This window comes from Electrophorus electricus, chromosome 11 (assembly GCF_041902795.1).
Source record: "Electrophorus electricus isolate QZ-2024a chromosome 11, ASM4190279v1, whole genome shotgun sequence".
Taxonomy (NCBI): domain Eukaryota; kingdom Metazoa; phylum Chordata; class Actinopteri; order Gymnotiformes; family Gymnotidae; genus Electrophorus; species Electrophorus electricus.
Genome location: NC_137507.1, coordinates 16887700 through 16913092, shown reverse-complemented (window position 1 = coordinate 16913092; position 25393 = coordinate 16887700). Strand labels below are relative to the sequence as shown.

General features: G+C 40.2%; 2 protein-coding genes across 2 annotated transcripts; both read right to left on the bottom strand.

The window, feature by feature from the left end:
• Nucleotides 1-2142: 2142 nt before the first annotated feature.
• pfkfb3 (6-phosphofructo-2-kinase/fructose-2,6-biphosphatase 3) lies at nt 2143-10647 on the bottom strand. Its single transcript, XM_027020692.3, has 15 exons — nt 10323-10647; nt 8097-8225; nt 7832-7928; nt 7641-7704; nt 7474-7548; nt 7325-7381; nt 7109-7233; nt 6794-7001; nt 6348-6494; nt 6135-6239; nt 5791-5920; nt 5625-5687; nt 5467-5531; nt 5179-5354; nt 2143-3835 (listed from the first exon to the last, which is right to left on the bottom strand). The coding sequence occupies exons 1-15, from the start codon at nt 10402-10404 to the stop codon at nt 3829-3831; spliced, it is 1530 nt and encodes a 509-aa protein (XP_026876493.2). The 5' UTR covers nt 10405-10647; the 3' UTR covers nt 2143-3828.
• Nucleotides 10648-18070: 7423 nt separating this feature from the next.
• rbm17 (RNA binding motif protein 17) lies at nt 18071-24883 on the bottom strand. Its single transcript, XM_027020691.3, has 13 exons — nt 24735-24883; nt 24113-24243; nt 23808-23924; nt 23350-23516; nt 23139-23248; nt 22873-22923; nt 22417-22543; nt 21927-22078; nt 21634-21690; nt 21007-21083; nt 20791-20889; nt 19532-19604; nt 18071-18448 (listed from the first exon to the last, which is right to left on the bottom strand). Exons 2-13 carry the CDS (start codon nt 24233-24235, stop codon nt 18345-18347), a joined length of 1257 nt encoding a protein of 418 aa, XP_026876492.1. The 5' UTR covers nt 24236-24243; nt 24735-24883; the 3' UTR covers nt 18071-18344.
• Between the last annotated feature and the right edge of the window lie 510 nt (nt 24884-25393).

Here is a 25393-nt window from a genome sequence, read left to right as displayed (position 1 = left end):
TACAAGAGGTTCTCTTCCCTTCCCCACATTGATTCCTAAAGTGATGTAAATGTGATGAGAGGGAGACTTGTGAGAAGTCACATTCATAGTGCACGTGACTGAGCAAAAGAGAAAGAAAAAAAGTTGCCAAAAATTCTGAGATCTAAATGTATGCTGAAAAATGCATTCTATGAGAGAGTGAGACAGATGGATGCTTACAAGCTGACCGTGGTAACAGGAAGCTGTGGTTTCAGTATCATTGCCAAACTTCACTGCATAAGTTCCTTCCAGCCATTGTATTAACATGAATTAAGATTACATGTTACTCTCCTCAAGTTAATGCATGGATGATTTTACAATATTACATTGAGCATTGAAACTATTTGATTAGCAAACACTTGAATTTACCATGAGATCATTATGTACTGAGGCATAAGATACATGCTAATTCTTCAGTCTGATTGGACACTCTACTATAAATAACTATTACAGCACACTGTGCCATGCCTGACAGCAGTCACATACACACATAGCCTGACTGCACACATACACACATAGTTAGACTGCTGACCTCAGACCAGTGCAAAGCCCTTGCTCTCTCACCAAGTCTCTCTGAGGCCCTCTGTAATATTAACTGTTGGTTTGAGGTTTTATGGACTGAGGACTGAAGTGGAAGTATTATCGCAGTTTTTGTTGCACAATTCTGTGAAACAGCTTGATTATGTTACAATAGAGGGGTTGCAGTCATGGTATTGTATGATTGCACCAGTGATGTTTAGATTTGTTCTCTTACAGGTCCAAACGGGATATCCCTTGCTTTCAGTCACCATACAGATTCCTTACCCTGACATCAGGCACAGTTAAAACAGTTTGACCTGATAACGATTAATCACCATGTCAAACAGATGATTTTTGAAATGACAAGTATCTCAACCATGTTTGCCTATACAACAACATGCCTCCATGTACGCAATATTGTCACTATTTTTGTTTATCATTAAGGTCCTGGTTAGGATATGTGTATTAGTTTATATTTGTTGAATACGCCCACTTCAAATGAACATTGTTTATACAGAAAATGATTAAACTTTTTTTTTTTTTTTCACTCTGGTAAACTGCTGTATTCTCAGTTTGTTTATACATAAAATACATACATGTTCATAAGCACATTTTTGTTATGTATGTCAGTTGCTTCAATTGCATGAATTTATTATAAAGTTTACACAGTAATTATAAAGTTCAAATTTATGTTAGTTTTTTGTCACAGTACATTGCCAATTTTCTGTAATCAAATTGGGAAGGAGCATACTACATACCATGAGCTTCCACTTTTGCACAAATTGCACATTCCAACATGCGGCTTCGACAGACAAACATTATTGTTCGGTTTAGTGTCGCAGTGGGCACAACAGTTCACCTTATTGACTCTGAACATGGCATGACAGCCAAAGCTATGTGTGCCAGTTCTAGCATTTCCCAGTTGGCTGCCCGCCAAGGCCTTTCATACACAAGGGTTTCAAGGGTTTACTGGGAATGTTGTGAAAGGCAAAGCAGCAGTGGTCAGCAGTCCTGTGAACAGCATCAGTGCTGGGTCAAAGGGGTCAAAGGGGTCAAAGAAGAACAACAGGAATCACACAACCAGACATATGGCTCACAGCCAGGCAAATCGCAGCATCCGAAATGTTTTATTCAGATGCTATCTCAGAACCCACTACCTCAGACTTTATCTCCAGTGGATCACGAACACTGAATATCACCTCAGGTACTGATGCTAGTAATGCAGAATAAGGAAGGACCTCTCCAGTGGGTACAGGTGCCTCCCCAGGAGTGGAAAAAACATTATGTGATGGGAAGAATCCAGATTTAATGTGGAATTATGCTTTAAACATTTGGCAGAAGCAATACAGGTTCTTAGTCATTTCAATTATTGCAGTATGGTGATGTGGGGACTGTTTTCCTGGCAACCATTACAGCACTGTAATTACACCCATAAAAAACACTATCATAGCGTGGGTGAGACTTGGAATTAATTTTGGACTCTGTGTGTAAATAGAAAAGTCTGAGTGCACAGTGGGATGGAAGATTTCTGGCCAACCTTTTGTGGGGAAAAAGGAAAGAAAGGGAAGTTAAACTGCATGCAGTAAAAACAAATAAAGCCAGATGTCTTAATGTTTCCTTCTTTATTGGTGAAGAAAGTACAAAAAAAAAAAAAAAAAGAACTGTAAATTTGTTTGCTGTTCTTCTTAAAAGAACAGCCTAGTTTGACAATCTGAGCCATAATCTCAGCAAAGATTAACGCAAAATGTAAATTACATCCTATCTTAAAAATAAATAAATAGTTTGAGAAAATATACAGCATTACAAAATACAGAATTCAAGTATCAGAAGCAAACAACAATAATTAGGAATAATTGTTACTAGAGTTAAGAATTATATAGTACATTGCACCTACATCATGTTAACAAAACTGTTTAACAAAATGAGCCAGAATCATGGCTCTGCAAAGTGCATCTCAACATCAAACAACTTCAGGATATTTCCCCACCCCCAATACAGCTGAGCTAGTGTTAACAGTGAAGCTTGCCTCTGTATTGATTTCTATTTAGAAATTTTGCACGCTACCTAAAAAAAATGTACAGGTACAAATACTTTGGAATTAAATCTGTAAACATTTGGTTTACATCAAGATTATATGGAAATAAAATATCAAATATTGTATTTTAATGTGCTTAATTTTCTAGCTGTCATTTCTAAGGAGTTACAAAGCTGAAATAATCAAAAATCTGATGTGTGAGATTTATATATATATATATATATATATATATATATATATATATATATATATATATATATATACACACACACACACATATACACACACACACACACACACACACACACACACACACACACACACATACATACATACATACAATAAAGCATTATTGGCCCTAGAGCCAAAGGACTAGGCACTCTTAGGAATTTATTGTACATGAAGTACAAAAGCTTTTCTGTTTTTCTATTATTATATCAAACAAATTACTTCACAATCAACATGTACTGTACAAAAATAAATATCCTGTCAATATGAACACATACACATCCCCATTACATACACCCATGACTTTCACCTTTATCAAGCATACATATTAGCACTAATATGTCTTCATTAAACAGACATACAAACAGCATCATCTCTCAGTGCATGGGACAAAATCTCAAAAACGTGCATTAATAACAGCTACAGCAAACAATTGCCAAATAGCCAGCAGCAGAATAGGGAGATGCATTTACAACCCTCACAGAGATCACAATGAAATGACATACAAGGAGCAGTCACTTCTTTCATTAGTTATTTAGCATATGAATATGTGGCCCAACCTAAGGCCTAGTGTGTGAGTCAGCACACACCCACACAACCATAGATGGTCTTTGGGGTGTCATGACTGCACAGGTGTGAAGTGTCTTCACCCCACACCCAGGAGCTGTGTGATGAGCGGTATCCTATGAGGAAACAGGAGGGGAAGTGGAGATTTCGAATCGCGATGGTGGTGTGAATGTGGCTTTTTCAGGATCAGCAACCCCTTAAATTCTTTCCTTTGTCAGCTCTCGCAAGCATGCAGGCCTGCAAGAATGCTCACAGATCAATAAGCTACTTTGGAGGCTTAAACACGGCCAGATAGCTACTTGATGCGAGCTTCCTGACCAGGGGAAGAGGAGGAGCTGAAGGTTCTTGGACTCTTGAGAGAGAACTGGGCAGGCCACAGTCTGGCAGCCACTGAGACGTCATACGCAATCTTCTTCTCTGACAGAGGCGTGGGATGTCGCAGCTCTCGCTTGCACACCTTTTCAGGTTCTACAGGAAGAGGACAAAGTTTCACTGCAATTAGTCTCCTGTTAAGGGTCAGCTGGGCCAGCCGGTTTGTTCAAGCAGTGGTCTCGCCAGGAAACGCACACAGAGAGTAAGCATATGCAATACCTCACTCCATCATATTTTGGTGGAAATGATTCTATGTATAAGGACATACAACAGAATATTGACTTGATCAATTGATATGTTTTGCAGCAAAATGTATAATGATTTATATGATAGGAATTGTGTTAAATCTTTCTTGTCAGACTGTGTTCTCTGAACTCTGAATGAAATTAATTCTTCTCATTTCCCCTGTGCTATTTTAAGTCAAACCTGTCCTGGCATGAAATATAGATTCTGTGTAGGTTTCAGACCATCTAGTTGTGCAACTTACTCCCTGCCCTTCCCCTCACTTTAATCTAAAAAAGTATTTTCCCTGTGGGAAGTCATGTGAGGTAGCAATGGTAAAGCCCTGTGTGTGGGCAAAACCTTCCTCGTTCAGTGGAATGCTCCGTTCATGAGAGTGATCAGAACTCAAATGTCCCACTTCACTCAAATGCCAGTAATTGCCACCCCTGAGAGTCTGTACTGATCACATCTTAAATGTCTTCAGTGAGAAATGCGTTCAGAACAGTGTTTCTGTGCGCCAGAAGCTCTGATATTACCCAAGAAACAGTACGAACAACATTCAGGTGGCGGAACATGATCCTTCTTCAGACACACGATGCAGAGCCACAGACACAAGACAGACCAGACAAGTGTTAGAAGACAAAAGACAAAGAGCCAAAAGAAAAGACCGGAAAGAGGTTAATCTGTGTCAACTAGCTAACAGACAATGGGCAAGAGCCTAGCTGATACACACACGGCAGCACTGCAAGGTTACAGAATGAGGTGTTATGTACTACTGACTAGGCAGAGAGGAATAATCCCAGGCATTCTTTACTAAGTGATGCTGTAAAGCGCAGGAGGCTTGAGTGACATTCTAAATGGCAGTGAAACTTTCCTGAACTTTCTTAGCATGCTTGTTATAGAAGACTGAATACTGTGATCATTTAAATTAGCCACACGAGCTGGCCCATCAGATATAAATAAATAAGGAAGATGCAAAGAATAGACATGAGTACAGACAAGTCCTCAAGCTTGTCTGTACTCAAGTACTGAAGTATGAAGATAGTTGGAAAAAACAGCCAGGGAGGTAGAAGGGAATGGAGAAGCTAGAAGGTTATCGAGTTATGAGAGAGAATATAGAGCAGTGTACGAGTCAATGCGTGAGGTTGAGCAGCGGCAGGCTGGTGAACATGCCCACATACACACATGTTAATAGCAGAGAGTCATTGATGGCGCACCTGTGTAGACAGCGTGAGGGAGTTGCAGTGGCACAGAAGGTGAGCGGGGCCGGAGGGAGGTCAGGGGTCGCGTGACCGTCCTGGGCATCAACGCGAGGCTTTTTAGCAGGCTCATGACTGGTGAGAGGAGTCACACTGTTCCTCCTGATTAAGGTGACCGGACCTCGCTTCACCTCCTAGAGAAACAAAGCCAACAGGTGGTCAACAGGAGCGAGTGAAACCCAGCCTCCTGTCCAACTTTGAGGGGCACAGTTCGCGTTTGTGTTTTTAAAAGCAGTGCTTTTTTACCTCGGGTCTGTCCCGGTGTGTGTTTACGGCTTCAATGTTCAGGAAGATGGACTCCACTTTGCAGCCTAAAAGATAAATAAAATGTCTCAGGGTTAAAGCCTTATTGCTTAGGGTCTGAGTGTCATTAATAATGGTGTTAATAACGGCAAGTGTCTTACCATAGGCCACCGGAGTCAGCTTCAGTATGGTGTGGAGCGGACATTTAAGGTAGGGCATCTCATCTGCAGCCAGAAGGTCAGGGGTGAGTAAGATTACGCAGCCAATCAAAAAGGGGCAGCTGGAAAGCAGCAGCCAATAATTGATGACAGTGTAGGCATGATTTACCTGCACTCTTGTCCAGGAAATAGGCAAGAAGGCATCGCATGACAGCTTGGTGGCAAATGACTAGAACATTCTCCTGCCTCTCAAGCTCCATTATCACTGGCTCCACCCGCTGCACCAGGTCCTGATACGACTGGACACAAGTGACAAGTTGAAGTAGGAATCTTGGCAGTGTTGTTTGTGTAAGTGTGCCAGGTTGCTCAACAGAAACCATAGGCAGAATCCAGAATTACGTGCTACACAGTTCACCATGCAGGACTGCTGGCTTTTACATGTTGCATAATAAACAGAGCCATTTTGCGCCTCTTGTTATGGTTGCTGATTATTCCTGAATCTATGAGACTTACTTCTCCACTTGGGTAGCGGTAGTAATATTTGTCCTGATCTCTCAGAGCAAACTCTTCAGGGAACCGCTCCCGCACTTCTTCATATGTCATCTCCTCGCACACACCCTGCAGACACACGGTGTGGCTTATTAGAAACATTTCCGATGTGGGCTGGACTGTGGTGGGCTGAAAGGAAGCCAAGCATCAAGAAGGCGGTTGCCCTGGCCTATGTACCGCGTCAATCTCGTTCAGGGCCTTCCACTGCTCGTAGGGTACATTGAGGGCCTCAGCGGTCTGAATACTTCGCCGCAACTGGCTAGTCCACACCTTCAGGTCCTTCAGGTTCTGCTCCTCCATGAACTTGGCCAAAGCAGAAGCAAACTGTGAGAAACAGAGATAAGAGAGTCAGTCAGCCAATAAATATACAGCAGCTCCTTCATAGAACCCTGTCTATTTTTAATGGGATAATAAATAAATAAATAAATAAATAAATAAATAAAAAATATATATATATATATATATATATATATATATATATAGAGAGAGGCATTCAATAGGCATTCCACTTGTCAACAAGGATCAGATTCATATTCTTATCTTGTGTTATTGTCCATAAAATGAAGAAGCATTTGCTAAACCATATGCTTCACCAAGGCCACTTGGCTCTGCATTGGCTGTACCTTTCTGCCACGGGTGGAGAGGCCCGAGTCTCCACCCAGACGGCCCTGAAGGTTGCAATAGCTCTCGCCATGGCGACACAGGTAGATGGAGCGTGGCTGCACATGGATGTTCATCAAGTAGTAGACTATGCGGCTCTGGATGTGGTCCTGAATGTGGTTCACCAAGAACCTGCAGCCTACATCGATCACCTTGATGAAGGACAAGTTCCTGAGAAGGCCAAGACTCCAAACATCAGTCATGCAGCAGTGAATGTGAGCGTCTTCCATTTAAATGTGATTAGGCACAAGCATTACAGTGAACCTATGTGCACACACCTGTCATAGTCATCTGGGTCAAGGGGCTGATAGCTTTTTCTGTAGCATGCGATCCTCTTCTGGAAGTCCTCCATGGCATCAGTCTTGTTGCAGTCTTGGTAATCAGGAGATGACACTTTCACTTCCTGGTAACAGAGGAAGTTTATAATGAAATGTCATCAGACTCATGTTCACATGCACCATTATCATTGTCGAGATACATTGTGGTGAACATACCATGATGTTGGTTGCAATCACATTTGGGTCATCACATACAGACTCAATGAAGAAGATCTGTAAGAGGCAGGAGTCAGAGTTAAAGGCCTGTTTTCATAGCAGCCTCTTTCTGCCTCAGTACTACTGAATGCCAAGACCAAATGACAGACCTTGAAGTCATTCTTGGCTCCAAATTCCAGGATCATGTCTCTTCTGGCTCTGGTTGTGTTTGTGGCATCAAAAACCTGCAGGCAATGACATCTAAAACTCTGCACTGTTTGCATGCATGCAAGCGTGCATGCGTGCGTGTGCATGTTTTGAGAGCGTGTATACTTACTGCAACTTGACCACCCTCAGTGAGGTAAGTCTTGACATCTCGGAGAGCAGCTAAGGCACATTGTCTACAAGAACAGAAAAAAAAAAATCACTCAGTATGTGAACTAATATATAAAACAGTAAATAATAATAAGTCGTTCTGCCATTAATGTGACTGGGGTCAATTGCTAGTCTGAAGAGGGGGTAACTCACTCTCTTATTTTGACTGCCTCCTTGTTGTCTGATTTGAAGAAATCATAGGAGCTATAGTTCTTCACTGCTTCTCTGCGGTACTCGCCAACATTGAAGACTGGAAAAAGACATGCATAATTAAAAAAATTAAACTGAATAAACATTAGCTGTAGTGCAATATTCCAAACACGACGATTAATATATGAATTTAGCTGAATAACTTTAGCATTAATTAACAGGACATGTGTTATTTTCCAGGAGAATCTATTGAATTTTCCAAGTTTACCTTTGGTGGGCATGCCAACCCAGTTGAGGTAACGTGTGAGTTTTCTTGAAATGTACGTTTTGCCCCTAGCGGGTAGCCCGACCATCACTATGACCGTGGGAGGGTTGGCCAAGTAAGGACCCCCACCTGCTGCAAGAGAAAAAGGACAAAGGGAGTAGTATTTCATACTTCATTGGCTAAATACAAGAATAAAAATGAATTAGATGCTGGTACACAGCATGTCACACTACCCATCATATTACTCAGAATGGATGCATGTGTACGTGTGCATGTGCACTCATGCATGTGCAAGTACACATCTGTGTGCATAAGCGCGTGTGTCTACTCTCGTGTGTGTGAGTGTATGTAAACTCAATAACCCCCCCCCCTTCTCATCCTCCCCTAACTTTTTCTCTGCACGAGACGTGTCCCCCCCCCCCCCCGGGTCATCCCAAATTAGGTCACTCTGACCACACACGTGAGTGTCTGCATCTATGTGTGTGTGTGCATGTGCAAGTCACTGCCAGCACAAGCAGAGCAGGGATGAAGGGAAGAAGAGAGGATCTCGCCCCCACCCTTCTCTCACGCCAGTGCCCATCAACGTGCTCCAACGGCACGTGCCCAGGCCGTCTGTGGGCATCTCTTCCCATTACCCTCTGCCAACCTGCTCCAGCCAATTGCCTCTCCGGCCACACCCACAGAGGATGCGCCAAGAACAGATACTCAAACACCTACAGTCTGTTTACTGTCCTATGCAAAATAAAAAAAAGAAACACATCCCGACATGAAAGGTTAACGCTTAACTTTTTTTAACGTGTGAAATGTCTTTTTTTCCCCCAGCAAGAAATGTTAGTTATTTTCTACAGCCAGCTGCTCACAGAATGGGCCAGTCAGGACACACACATAAGCCAGTGAATCCACAAATCTGTAAATTTAATTGAAATACTTCTTCATTTATGTGAGGCGGTTTTCTGCAACCTGCCGCGATGCAGCATAACCTCGTTGAACCTACAGTGGCCTCAGGTGCTCCTAGAGGGAGGCGGGGGGGGGGGGGGGGGGACGCCAATGCCTGCGTGACGAAGCGCGCGTCTCCACCGGGCCCTCCGGGCAGCTCACATATGAAAGCAACGGAGCCCAAAGTTCTCAGCAGGTGATCGCGCTACTTGAAACCACTCAGTCAGCAGAACCCGCCACTCATTAAGAATGACATAATGCATCTGTCACTGATACAACACATTTATTGTGTGAACTAGCTTAGATTATTTTAGTTGGGTTTTTGTTGTTGTTGTTTTGTATTTTTGAAGACAGTCGAATCATTTACACTAGTTTAGATGTAGCCTACTTCATCTAGGCTATCGTTTCTGCTACACACAGGTGAAGCTGCGTTTGTTAAAAAAATTTGCGCTTATTCTTTGCAATTCACCTACTGCATCGCATTTGTATACGCATGCGTCCTGATCATTATGGCTTTAGGCACCCCCAGTTAGGCTAGACAGCAAGACGCAGCTCCCGATTATGTCACTGTAACTAGCAAACCGATGAGTAAGCGCTGCTGTACTTCCTACATTTGTCTGTAAGCCAGTAAATATGCCTCGAGCTGCGAGAGTTGCGGAGTTCGTTCTCTCTTTATTTCCAGTAAGCCTGACCTACGTTTCAGTACCGGGGAAAGGAAAACCGTGTAGTCGCTGTTAACCAATCACACTTTTTCTCAAGAAATTATCATAATATATGTTATATAATACAATATGCATAATATGTTTGGGGGGAAACACATATTTAGACGCCAGTCAAAAGAGTAAATAAAAAGCACATACGGTGAAATTAGACAGTATCATTTTAAGAGCCGTAAGTTCCCGGTATCCTATGCTGTCACGCACCTATTTGAATTCCGAATATTTCAGGTATAACATTTTCCAGGTCACCTGTTTGTTAGAATAAACCCGAATAACTCACGCCTTCATAACTAACGGTGCGCGCGTCACGTACGTACCATTACACGGTGCTTACCGGCATTTGTGTAGGCAGCAGAACCGCATCCCCCCAAATAGGAGGAAGGAATCTTATATGGATGTGCAGGCTATGTATCGTTTAGGATATAGATATACATCTCTCAGTTCCATCGCTTTAGCTCATTACATTGAATGTGTTAACAGCCTAAAATATTAGAGAGTGATAAAACGGATGTGCGCAACCAGCAGACAATTCAACACGCAATTCACCAGATCACAAAGACGAGCTCGGTCTTACATTTACGGGGGGCAGCGGCTTTTTCATCCTTTGACGGAATCCAGGTCTTTTGTATTTTGTTCTGTGTGAGTTCTCTAGTCATTCCTTGGTGTTGGCGAAACCGCAGCGAGAAACTTGTTCACAGCACACCGGCTTCGGGAATTCGGAGGCGTCGCCAAGTACGCAAAACGCAAACGAAAGCTAAATCTAGCTCAAACGAAGCCTAGTATTAAAATCAAAAATCAAAAAGACGCTTCTGAACGTTCGGCCCAATCTTTTCGTTGGTTGATTTGACCCGTACTGAAGTATGCCGGTAATCTTCACCACGCTGCTCTAGATCCGCGTTTTAAACCGGTAGAGAAGAATGGGTATCACGACACTGTGACGATATAGAAGAGGCGTGTCTGCGCGTAAAGCCGTGAACTTTGCGCCACACAGTGGTGAACATTAATCACCAAATCCAAAATGCCAAAAATGGAATTCTTTTACATTCATCAATAAATAACTTACACTATATTCATGTACACGTTCAACATAAGCATTGCCAACTGTACAACTGCATTTGTTGCGTTCAAATGATGAAGGATTCTGATATTAATAACAGAAAATTCCACCAAAACACTAAGACAGGCGCCAATGCACCAAATGGGCAACTTCCACACTCCACAACTGCGTACGTGCGGGTTGACACTGCACCTCTGGAAAACCACTGCAGCGTGGTGCCCCCCCCCCCCCCCCCCCAACTTTTTAAATAAATAAATAAATAAATAAATATTAATATATAAATATAAAAATATTATATATATATATATATATATATATATATATATATATAATATAAAATTTATATATTATATATATATATATATATATATATATATATATATATATATATATATATATATATATATATAAATAATTCCGATTATTGAGTTTTGTCCATTAGGCTACCCTAAACATATGATTGCTTTATTTTTGTTATTTAGCCTAGAATCAAAAGATAATAAATGCATCACTCGTCCAAATACTTCAGGACATTTTCCACTAATGCAACAGAGTATTAGAAAGGAACAACATTTTATAATATATTTTATTTAACTGATGCGTTCGTTTGTTTAAACATTTAAGAAAATAAGAGAAAATCGTGTTTGTTGAATTCAACAGTTAAGTGAGAGTCAGCCTTTTTGCAGCGTTTATAGATCGCATACTATCACCAATATATCTTCAAACTTTGAGGACGTGTTAATATGTGACGCATAGAGACTAATACACATGATATATTCGACATTTTAGAATAAATACAATTTATCCTGGGTTCTATCATATTCCAATCAGGCGAACTGCATTACACTGTAATCTAAATGGGTCACTTCGCTCTGGAGATTGGTATTTAAAATTCGAGTATCCAAATCGTGTCCTGAGATGCCTTGAGCTGATGGTGACTCTCGCATCCGCACGTAGCGTCGGGTGAGTGTGCAGGGCGTGCCGCTTGGAGCGGGCACTGCACCGCACCACATCGAAGAAGCTCACTCGCCCAATGGCAATTCCTCTGACGGAGAATTCAGTTGGATTCTGGCCTCTTCTTTGTCTTTCGGGACGAATCAAGGCCAAAGGGACATAACTCTCTATAGTACACTTTTTGGTGAGCTTTGTCAGACCCTGATTCTGTCAGCTAAAACATAATCACTGACATTTCTTATGTTAGAACGAATATTACATCTCTGTTTCTGTAATAACTGCTGTGCGGAACTCTATAACGAAGTCGAACGTATCAAACTTACATATAATGTCTTAAAAAAAACTGATATGAACATAATAATTAGTAAATTGTTTGCTTTCCTTTTCTTTTAATCCCGGTACAGCGTTGGTGACTCACTTTTTTGTGAGTGACAGTTGGGGTTGGTGGCAGACTTGTTTTTTCCAGTGGGGAAAAGGGTCAGAGAGGTTTTCTGAGAGCAAAGCAGCATTTAAAATAGATACAATGAATAAGAACAAGTAAAGAAATAATTGTGATTGTAACGTTAAAAAAGTACAAAAAATGTTGACTTAAAATATTGAATTCACTGAACCACAAATGGTCATTTTACATAGTGGAAATCACTGCGGTGAAAATCACCAAAAAAAAACAAAAACAACCAAATGTCTGCAGTGTTAAATATTTAATCTATAGCGCTGGATTTTTTTTTTTAGATTATTGTTTTAAAACAAAGTAACCTGGTTGCTTTAACATTTAAAAAATCTGTGTTTATTGAACCAAACACAGTAAGATGATCTAATGTAGAACACAGTTAATTACTGGTGACTTTTAAAATTGACCTCCACACAATAAGAAAGTTATAAGAACAAAAAGTCAAAAGAATTTGCTACAACATGGCACCAGTCGCTCAGCAGCTTCTGTGGTGGTTCAGGAAACAGATCCACTGAGGCATTCTTCAATAAATCAGCATTACCAAATGAACGCATTAAAGTTTGCATTAATCAAAGTTTATATTCATCTTATCATTTACATACATACATTGAGTGAGAACCTGCTGCCTAGCTGAACTTAATAGGTAGCTATACATTTTACAATTGATTGTAATCTATCACTCCTGGCACCACTATTGAATTCTGAAGTAAGATGACTGATTACCCAAACTTGGTGTCTTTCAGGAGTGATCTGGTATTTTTAGCTGTGGAGGTGTTAGTTGGAACCTTTTATGCAAATACATGTGAATACATCTTAAAAACAATAAACTCCTTTTTCAACACTGCCTATGTAGCTAAATATTTTAAGATAGCATGTATCAAACCACTGATTGAGAAATCTAACTTTGACCAATGTCAATTGATTTCAAACCTTCCCTTTGTTTCTAAGATCCTACAAAAAGATAAACAACTAGAATCAAACTTGCATCAGATCCACAGACATGTAGTTTTTCTGTCAGGGTGTAGGTCTCATTATAGTACTGAGACAGCACTAAAGTATGTAATGACCTGTTGCTGGCTTCTAATCCAGGTTGTGTCTCTTTGCTTATATTGCTTAATCTCAGTGCATCTTTTGATACTATAGCTCACACCATTTTACTAGATAGGCTTGAAAATGTTGTTGGGATTAAGGAAACAGCCCTTTCCTGGTTGAGATCTTACTTAAATTACCATTATCAGTTTGTAAACAAATGGTGACATTTCATCACACCAGGGTTGGTTTTGTGTTTGTTTATGGCTCTGTTTTATGGCCTCTGTTTTATTGCCTTTTTCTTTGTATATGATACCTCTGAGTGAAATGATTCATAAAGACTGTGCTATTTATATGTCTCAGGCAAACTAGATTATATATATATAATTATTATATATATATAATCTTAAAATTCAATAAAAAAGAGACAAAAAACACTCCAATCCAAGGCACTCCTTAAATTAAAATGTCTTTATCATATCTTTACAAGTAAAATGTCTGTATCAACATATTTTAACTGGACTTGACATTTTTCTTTTCTTGTGGTGTTCCTATTGCTTATTTTGTTCTAACTGATTATTTTGTTCTTCATGTCACCCTTGGCTCGCTCACTGGAGGCTTGAACTTCAACATTTGTAAAGCTGCTTTGTGACAACATCTGTTCTAAAAAGTGCTATATAAATACATTTTGAATTCTTATTTCATTTTTGTTGTGGTATCTAGTGCTGACCAGAGGAGAATGGGTTCCTCTTTTCAGTCTAGGTTTCCTTGTCATGCTCTCAGGCAATGCCTATCATAAAAAGTTTTATAGAAATAAACTTTCCTTTGTCTTGAGATGTCTCACACACACACAGACACACACACACACACACACACACACACACACACACAGAGCAGTAGCGGAAGCATCACATTGTGAAATATTCCTATGAATTACAGGAATCATATTATAGTTTAGAAATACATTTACAATAAACTGACAATACTAATCCTATTTTCAGTTCTCTCACCCTGTGACATTTTTAGTGGCCTTCATCATCACCTGTTTGAAAACTGGGCAGGGGATGTCTGGATATTTGGTATATGCATATATAGATGCAGAAATATCAGTTTAAGAGAGGTTTGATTACTTCAGGTAGCATATATTTAAGAAACATTAAGATATTGAGAAGGAAATGAATTATTTTAATTTAGGCTTTTGAACAGGAATAAAGGACTCTCCATTAACACAGTTCTTTTGGATTCTGTGTAATTGTCTGATGCCAAATAATCTGAATATTTTATCTAATGTTTTTAAATTTCTCACTGAAAAAAAGGCATTATTAGTTAATGTTAGAATCTGAGCTTTGGTGTCTGTTTAATTCCTAGATATCTGTGCTTTTACTAAATAAAAATGTAGGACTTTTTGTTATATTCTTTTAGGGAAGATAGATAAGATGTTTGAGTGGTAATCAGCACATTTATGTAATTAAGAAGACTCTATTTAGAGGGATAATGGTTTAGTCTCACTCTCCTCTCATGTTCTACCTTCTTCTATGAGAGTTTGGTTTTAAAATGCAAGTGTGAACTTTTATACCACTGCACTTTTTTTTTTTTTTTTTTTATGTGGAGTGACCACTGAGTGTGGAGCAAAACACTGACTCTCAGTCATTTGATTAAGTTCTGTAGGACTTAATGGTAGAACAGACAGAACTGAGTAATTTGCAATAAAACTATAGGTGCAGTAGGTGATGCAATCACATTTGGTGTGGTAGTGAGGAGAGGTGACTATGTTGTGATTAATATGTAGTTGAAATAAGAGAGTGGTCTGAGATGGCATCAGACTGGGGTAGGATGACTATGTTTTCTCTACCTATACTATACATCAATGTTAAACCCAGTGTATGTCCAGAACGTGTAGGCTCTTATAAATTGAGGGTAACCAGCTGATTCTAGTACAGAACTAAATGCTAATCTCAATGGGTTTTGAGGATCATTAAAGTTAATGATAAACTCTCGAATAATTATTGCTTTTTTAAATTTAAAAAACTACATTAAAGATGGAATATGTAAACTCATTAAGAAATTCAGAATAGGACTTGATGGTCTGTAAATATTGATGAACTGTGTATATAGCTGTAGGCAGACTCATGTTTTCATTTCACCTAGTCCAAGTTTCTGTTAGGCAGAGTGCATTTAATTAGTAAAGGTACCGCTGATAAAAAGTCCTTTACATGTTAGGGGTCTAATAGTTAGTAGTCCTAGCTTTAGATCAAAGGTGCCAGCTGTCTACTAAACATAATTTTGCACTTGTGCAATATTTCCTGTGCAATATTAAATTCTACTTGCAACAACAACAAAAAAAAGCCATAAATGTCCACTTACTGTCTTTTGGAATTCTACAAAATAAAAACAATAATACAAAGGATATATGCATTTTATTTTTAAATGCCCACTTGAATAAAATAAGTTTAAATAAAGCATATGTAGCCTTTTAATGTAAAAGTTGTACAAAATCTGAATCTAAATGAACTGATTACACAAAAATAAATGGCTGATATGTTTTTTGTTGCAAGAGCTCATGTACTGAATTACATTACTAGGCATATATATCAGTGATGCACAGGATAGCATCTGTACGTGTACACATACACTATACTATTGTTCTATGACTGGATCACCACTGTTCATTTTTCTAGGTGGACAAAAAAGACCCAAAGAGATAATTCTGAAGTCAACCTGAGCATCTGTTTACGAATGGACACTACAAGGCAAATAGCAACACAAACATGTTTACTCAAGACATGGGATAACCTGACTAATACAGATCCTCTTTCAATGTGTATAAGCAAGGCATTTTGTTGTATGAAGACAGCAGTCTGACCTGAAAGACAAACAATCAAAACACCTAGTACAGAATGGGTAGAACATTTGCATAGTTGTAAGCAGTACTAAATACTTGTAAGCAGTTGAAGAGATTGAAATACCTCTGTTGTATTTGTTTTATTTTGTGATTGTTTCTGGTTCTAGAAATATTAGATTTGTACTTCTGTAATTTCTACTATGATCTACACTGTATTTATAGAGGGGCACTATAAAACAGCATGTGCACCAAGCATTCCATGAGATATAACACCGGGAAAGTACACACCAGCAGAAGGTGGTAAATGTAATTGAAAACACATGCGCAAACACATTTCCACTTCTAGCTCATAACGCAACAATGGTGAAAACGCAAAAACACCAGCTGTTTGCTACATGCCTACAAAACCCTAACCGACTAAGCAGTACAAGGCAGAAGAATAGCCTTCATCCTATTGGACAGAAACCTCACGATGCACCCACCAGTTCCAGAAAACATAATTTACTGGAAGCTGTCCAGGATCAACAAGAGGCAAACTGCGTAACACGCAAGTTAAAACATTTCGAAAGCTTAGCACAGCCACACTAACATGCATGCACTTCTTGGGACCATAGCCAGCATGCCACCGGGGAGCAGTTGAGTGTTTTGGCCCAGGAAAGGCCCAAACCGCTCATCTCATAAAGAAAATTAGAGGGAGTTAAACACTGTTCCCATTCCTGTGCCAAGGCTGGTGTTTACCCCAGTGTACCAAAGCCAGCTAATTCTGCAAGGTGGATGTTCTCTAAGGCCTGTATAATATGTTGTCTAACCAGGATATTTACCTAATTTCCAGACTAGAGATGGTGTCAATCTGCACTCACAAGCTAGCAGTATGCTTTGCACTCCAGCTATGTTCTAGTCTCTATGCACCAAACCAGTGACCCCTCATTATGTGACATAAATCATCTCATCATTATCATGTCATCACCATTTTGTTACTTTGCACCTTCTACTGTGTCCCTCTCAGTGTTTGAACTGTTATTTCACTTTCTATTCTCTGAATGAAATCCCCATGGTAGTATTTTCATTATCTTCTCTTGTTATTCCCTGAATGGTTTTCATAACACATTATTTAAGAGTCTCTTTCTTTTCTTCAACAAACTAGCATAACTGCATAATTGACCTAGACATATACAGACCAAAGCAACTTAAATCAGACTAAATCCACTCAAATAGTTTATCAAATACATCCACAGTAATTTCTGGCAATGTAATTTCCTCTTGTAATTTCCTTAATTATGACATTATATAGTACAACTGTTCAGTTGTTCTTTCTTATTGGCAGCACCTACAAATACATTATATATTTTAATACAGGATCGATGCACTCAGTAATAAACACACAGTTGAAGATTTGGAAAGTACACAAAGTATAACATTCTCTTTCAGAGTACAATTTTTGTTCAGGCTAGGACATAATTTTAAACACAAGTACATACAGCTTCTTTGAGGCCCAGATAAAGCAGGTACACCTTTTGTGTTTGCACTTTCATCACTACTCTGTACTGCGTGTGCTTCCTGGCCAAGGGACATAAAAACCAGGCCTTGGGTCTATCAATAGTCTGCAGACCAGAGCATGTAGATCTCACAGGAACTGTGGTTATGTCAAACCAGACAAATGTAGGTTCCCCACTTTACAAAACCCTAAGGGAACAGGCGAGTGTCGTATAAACCAAGAACCAGGATTCATTCAATCTCATTAAGCCATAAGACATGCATGGACCTAGATTTTCTTTCCTAGACTCTAGCTACTTACATTGTGCAATGAATATAGTACATAAGTTGTGAGTGATGGTCTACTATGCTAACCCAAAGGTCTACAGCATGCATATTCAATTGGAGCCCAATTAGAGGTTCATCCTTGGACTAAGATAAGGGACCAATGTTACTCTCTTCAACAGTGTGAGGCCTCTATGTGCATGATAGGAGGTGAATGGGACAAGGATAGGCTTCCAAAATACATTGTTTATTTTCTGATTCAGACACCACACTACAACTACCCAACAAGGAACAATAACAGATGTTCAGCATACTTCCTGTTCTACTGATGATACAGTAAATGGAAAAAAGAGGGGAAAAAAGTTTGCAAATTAAATATTCCTCAATACTAGGGTAGGGCATATAAAAACTATTCACTTTATGTACAGATAAAGAACACAGGCGTTTCTTCCTGGCTTTTCACTGATGTAGTCATGGAGATGAAGGTGACACTGGTTGCCATGACTCACACCAGTTCCCCCAGGTCTAGCACACGAAATTTGTCCAAGTTGTAGAAGCAGGCCTTCACCACTCGACCCCCGAAATACCTTCCGTTCAGGTCCACCACAGCTGAGGAAGAACATACACAAACTCACAAGGTTAGCCGACGCCCAAACACACACACTTAACTGTAAACAGAATGGGTCATTCATTACCTTTATAGCCAGGAAACATGACAGAACACATTTGATTTTCAAATAAAACTTGGTATACCATACCAAGAATAGCAAAACTATACCATAAAACAAATTAATTTTTGGTTGAAAGAATATGCAGACTAAAATATGGAAATAAAAAAAGGTCACAAATTCCATATGATGTAGCAGGAAAAACTAAATCCACAAAAAACCCTTATTCATATTACAATATTGCTAAATATCTTTTTGTTGAATTTTGAGAACCCTGAACAGGAAGCTCCAGCACTTAGCTGTTTGTTCCTGATTCCTGTAACAGATGACAAAACCAGCAATGCCTTTTTCCTACATGTACATTTAGTGGCACCAAATAGAACACTCCCAGTGTCACATTGTGTGTGTGTGTGTGTGTGTGTGTGTGTGTGTGAGTGAAAGAGACTGCAGGTGAAGACACCACTTCTTAGAGTATCTTCCCTATCGATGACCTCTCATTCTTAGAAGTGAGCTGTGGGATGCTGGCATTGTTTGTGGATATTGTTCCTTTATGCTCAAGAGCAAGCACCACTGAGTGTACTGTTTTAAAAAGTATACTCAATAAGGCCTTTGTTCGAAGGTCATGGTGTCTGGTTTCCTTCCTCTCAGGGGAGGCCAGATCTCAACAAGCTTGCTCATCAGTACAAGAAAAGTGGAGCTGCTGAAGGTTTGGATGCAGTACAACAGTAAAGTTCCTATAGAATATCAGAGTGCAGCTATTTCTACCCCAAACCACAACCTGTTCAAGTCAAAGGACTTGTGGAAAACTGGTCCAAACAAATGTGTCTGAGTGTGATTAAATGAACCAGTTTGGATTGTGAATTGTCTGGAGGTCTTGATGTAACTGCAAGGTGATGCAATACCTGAGGGACCATGCTCACTCACATGCTTCACTGACAGTGTGTGAGAGAGAGAACTGGAGCACCTGAATTATACACCACTAGGTATTTACATTAGTATGGTGTGGGGGGGGGGGGGGCCTCACCTTTAATGGCTGACTCAACACGCTCAAATTCCAAGAATATTCTCACGGCCTCATCATCTGCCACATCCGAAATCTGAAGACACATAAGATCTGAACATGTTATATGCAAAATTATCCTTATAAAAATCACTCCATTATACAATGAATACTATACATACAAAAAACTAGAAAGACGTTTACTCTATATAGCATAGGTTTGTACTGGCCATTTGTAAAACTCCAAGGAATCCAAGCCTTTGTTCATTTTGTAGAAAGACAGAGCTGAACCTCTGTGTTCCAATTCAGTGGCTTATGTGGCTCAGTAATGGAGGGAAAAAATTGAACATCCTCAAAAATAAAGAATGTGGTCCATATACTACCAGAATAGATGAGGAAAGACCAGAGGTTTTGATCAATTTTATTCCATTTGTACAAACGTTTCAGCTTACTTCCCATCATCAGTGCTCATGGGAAACCACCTTGCACCCTGCTCACCTTCAATAAGCAAAAACAGATTAGGCTTCACCGATACAGGTTGTTTAATTAAATGTCTTAAAGAGACAGTAACAGCAAAAGAAAATAAAAATAATGAAGGAGAAAAGGAAAATGTAAACAATAACGAAGTGTTAAAAAGATGTATTAAGAAATGGCAATGTACCTCCATACTGTAAAAAAAGTTTAGATTGAGGCCTTCATTCACCACCATGGGAAACATGGAAGCCACCTCACAAATCCAAAACACCTTCCTCTGTAATAACCTTTTGTCTCACTCACCCCCTCTTCTTTGTATCCCAACCCTCTGAATAACATTTCTTAATGCATCTTTTCAAGGCTTTTATTATTGTTATACATTTTCTTATCTCCTTCATTATATTTAGTTTCTTTTGCTGTTACTGTCTCTAAGACATTTAATTACACAACATGTACAGGTGAAGCCTAAGCTGTTATTGCCTAAAAGGAAGAGCAGGGTGCAAGGTGGTTTCCCCTGAGCACTGACTAATGTAAACTGAAACATTTGTACCTGCTTCACTGGTTGGATTCAGATCATACTAATGGAATAAAATTGATCAAAACATCTGTTGGTCTTTCCTGTTCTTTTCTGGTAGTGTGCGGACTAGTCTTTATTTTTGAGGACATTCTATTTACTTCACACACCTACAACAAATGTCTTTCTATTTGTTTTTCTGGATTAAGTGCAAATACATAGCTTTTGTTTGTCAATGAAAATATGAATATCCACATTTGTACAGAACCAATTAGTATCCTAGAAGTGTCCCTACCTCAAAGATAACACACTTGATGACTTTGCCATATTTCTCACATTCCTCTTTCGTCTCAGCCTCCAGGTCTTCGTCCACCTCTCCTCTTCCCACCATATTCTGTAGACAGACACACAGACCTCATGAGGCACATTTTTTACCATGCGCCACATGGATATACACATCCATGGATGCAGCCATCAACAACCCCGCCCCCAATCTTCCCACTCCTCTTACCCTCAGCAGCACTACTTTTGTGGGGCATTTGAGGATCTCTGTCAGTGGGTTGACATCGTTTTTCTTCGTCTGATCCGCTAGACAGAAGATTATAGTAGACGTCACACAAAAGCACAATCAATGGCCCATTCTGTATTGTATAAATGTTACCACACTGTGATGGTTTATATGCATTTGAAAGATGATGAGTTCCCATCTACAGTTCCTTAATAGAGAGCTTGTTGTAAGTGTAAATGTCTGTGTACGTGCGTGCGTGCAAGTGATAAGCACAGTACGTGTGGCACAAAATCACTTCTATGATTCATTGATGAAGTTGTCAAAAGCCCTGAGTCAAGGCCAAAGTAATGGCTAATTGCATGGGATGTGACATAACACCGGTGTGACTTTTTTTTTTTTACAGTACTGCTATCACAATCATTCTTTGACCCTAAACTTCCAGAGATCTGGAGGTTGAGATTTTTAGTCCAGACACATATGAATGTGGTTTATGGAGCTAAACTACAAACACAGATGTATTTGTGTGTGGGTGTGTGTGTGTTTGAATTGTAGATTCCAACTTGCAAATAAAAGGTGAAAAAGATAAGGATGGATGGCAACCTAAAACAGGACAAATGTCTGAGACCAGACCTGATACTCCTGCATTATAGCCAGGTGCCTCAGCCGCATTCTGACTGGATCCTGGATCTGAAAAACGCACACAGTCCCATATAAGCACACAGAATTTAACATGCAGTTACAAAAAGCTTTGCACAGAAACAAAATGTACAAAAAAAAATTAATATGCAATCATGAGTTTCTTGCAAACAAAAATTGAGATTTAAAAAGAAAGTCAGAACAACAAAGCTTTGGGCCCCATGTTGTGAAGGTTTACTTGCATGCCCATTGTTGTGCTGTGAGATTTAGTAAGTAGGTACACTCACTCTTTTCAGTTGAGTCTCCAATGATGATCTTGCCGCCGCGTTTGCTGGTCTTCTCCACTGACAGAGCTGTGCTCAATCCCTGCTCATGCTTCCCCAAGCCCTGGCCCTCCCGGAAGCCATACTTCTGCATGATCTTATGAGCCACAGTGCCCCTACATAGACAGAGCCACTCACATACACAGGGCCATATGCTTTTTTTTTTTTTTACCCTCAGGTGACATCATACAATGTTAACTATTAACAATTGCAGCAGTGTGTCACGTTGCTGACAGATAACGAAACCCGAATGTAGGGTGTGATTCTGACCTATGCTGACGTACGACATTATCTCTCACACAGCCTGTTGTGTTTCCCCACTTACACACAGCTCAGTCTTGAGCCCTGCACAAAATATGGCTGATATTCTTATTGAAAGTGAATGTGCAAGAGCTGAGTGGCAGTGTATGTTTGCATGTGTTGGGGTGGGGGGGGGGGGGGGGTCAAGGCATACCCCATGTTGGCCAGGAAGGAGCTGGTGGGGCCTGGGGGAGAACGTGGTCTCTCCGCATCCTCGTAGACAGGGGGTGGGATCGCCGCCTTGGACCGCTGACGACCCTCCTCGTCATAAGTGTATGATGCTGCCGTAGCAAAAAGAAGCACTGTGTGACTATAATGTCCAACTTTAAGAAAAGCCATTGGAGTTAGGAAAACTAGACTTTGATGTCACTAACAAATACAATGAGATTTTCCTCCAGTAGTCTGAAACAACATTTATTATGGGTCAACAGCCCAGCCTGGTGGAGATAGATTTAAACTACATCATACACCGGTTCACCTGCACGTGCTCTCTTGCAGCTCGGCCAGACGAGCTTAGGCCACAGTACATTTAAAATTATTAATAAACCACAGCTACATATAGAAAATCAACACAAGAAAAAGACGAAAGAAGCTGTAGGGCTTTACTTACAGTCCCGTTCCACTAGAGACGTTGGAGGGGCAATAGCAGCTCCACCCATAGCTATGGGGAATACAGAACTTGGATCAGTAAAATCTATGCAACAAGACTAAGATTCAAATATTTGCAGCTTGCACATTAGGGGACAGAAGGAAAAAGAGCCAACAGCCCAAAATCATATACAAGTTACCACAAGATAACACTGGCTAAATATAAAATACTTCATGTGTAAGAAAAGGAGAGAAAGCGAGAACATGCTAATTACTCCAGACACCCACTTCTCTTCTTCTTCTCTTTCTCGTACTCCTCTTCTTCATCAGAGTCTGCCTCTGTGGGGAACCGCGAGAAACCACTGGGGGCTCCTCCTTCGTGCCGCTCCTTGCGCTTCCTGTGGAAGCCGAGCACACAGGACATCTCAGCCAGCGATATGCACAACACACATGGGCCACAGAGATATTGCTGTGTGCAAGTGCATGGGCACGTGCATACTTCTCCCTCTCCTCGATCTCCTTCTGCCGCTCCTGCTCTCTCTGCCTCTGCCGTTCCTCTCTGTGTCTTTTCACCACTTTCTCATAGTCGTTGGGGAACAGGGGATCGTATTCATCCGCCAGCGGGATTAGAACATCACCTGCAGAAAAGCCACCCGGTGCAGAATCCTATCTCACACATGCATGCACATGCACACAGACACCCGCACTCAATTCATTTCAAATGCTGTTACACAGATTCATATAGCCAGATCTCGGTCTTCACTTCCTCTTATAACTGTAACAGTCTAAACTTGTCATATTACAACACAGCATGCCCAAGCTCATCATTACATGATTACATAAAATGACTTTTAAACTATGAAAATGACTCAAGTATGCAAGACAAAATATCAGTGAGCTTCTGCTAAGGGCACATATCTTCCTCTCCATGTCTCTCTCACCCAAGCGCGCACACACCTTCAACCCTGCTGCTACATGTGGAGGAGTATCTGAGATCTGTCGGTCTTCTCCAGCATTCCCTCTTTTCAGATCGATGACAGGGGCCAGAACAGTCGACTGCCTCATTCTCTGAGTCTGCGAGGGAAAGAAAGTTCTCATTCAGTCCTACTTCCTGTAGACCAGCCGCACAATCTCATTAGTTACATGCCTTGTAATGAATGAAGATAGAGCAACGGGGAGGACCGAACCATTTACACGTGCTTTCAAACATGCAGCTACCTTGCAGATCGGCAATGCGCACGACGGGGAGACAGAATGCATACCTTTGCCTGCGTCAAGGCAGCTTTTTTCACTTTTAGCTGAGACTGAAGTAGTTTGAAGTTCTTCGACCATCCTTCGGTTTTTGCGTCGCTGGTAGCGACCCCCAAATCATCGTAGAGAGACATTGGCTGTCCTGCTCGCGCAACGATATAGAAATAAAGCAAATAGCTAGTGGGCTTACTAAGAGTGTTTTAGTATTAAAATCTCTTTGAAATGTTCAATTAATTCCCCAAATTGCTGAGCATATTTCCCACCATACAGCCAGCTATCCACCCTGACTGACTAGCAAGCTAGCTAACCCAGATACCCTATCTAGCTAACAAGGCATTTGCTGAGACTAGCCTACGAAACTACACTTAAGAGTACTCTGTGTTTAAGAATGAATGTCTAGATTACAGAGACATAAAAAGTCGAACATGTTAACTAAAGGTGTGTGCAAAAACATACATCTAGCCAAAATAGCAAAAAATGACTAAGTGGCTATACAGCTAGCTAGCTATGTAGTTATTTATGCAGAAACTCACTTTCGACACGTTTAAAAAAAGAGATAGCGGCATTACAATGAACATTAAAATAATGTTAACCAGCGTCATCGCTGTTTGTCTGAAAAGCAAAAATACCAACCAAGAATCAGCGAATGCAGTATACCGCAGATTTAGCACAACATGCTAATACAGCGCCGTCTCCTTGAATTACGTAATCAGTAATGGCCAAATCCGACGTAATCAGCAACGGCCAAATGCCACAGAAAGTGCCACACAGTCACGATCACGAACATATGGAAAGCCAAAGTGGTCACGACACCTTCGACTGTATCGTTTCTCGGCCGCATACGTCATGGGACTGTCCAATTTCTAAAAAAGGGGGAGCCCTGACATGCGGCAGAGAAACGTGCCCTTCTGTTAACTCAATTCCAAGGAGGCACCAACATATCCTTTTCAGCCTCTGATTTCCCCACAAGCCTTTGCGTCGCATGAGCAGTTGCTGTCATAACATAAAATGCAGCTATACATAAATCAAACTGTATACTCATGGTAAAATGAACTTGCATGGCTGAGTTAGTATTCATTCTTTTTCATTACATTAGAACAATGTAAATCACCAGAACTAGGCCTATTGCTAAGTATATGTAGAAATGTTATTTCTAGTTATAGTTCTGGTATTATTTCATGCTGTAATGTACAGCTAATAATGGAAAGGAGATATGTTTATTTTGTCCTCAATAAGTGGACCTTTCCAGTTTTGCTCCACCTGTTTCTGTTGTTTTTTTTCTGCCACCACAA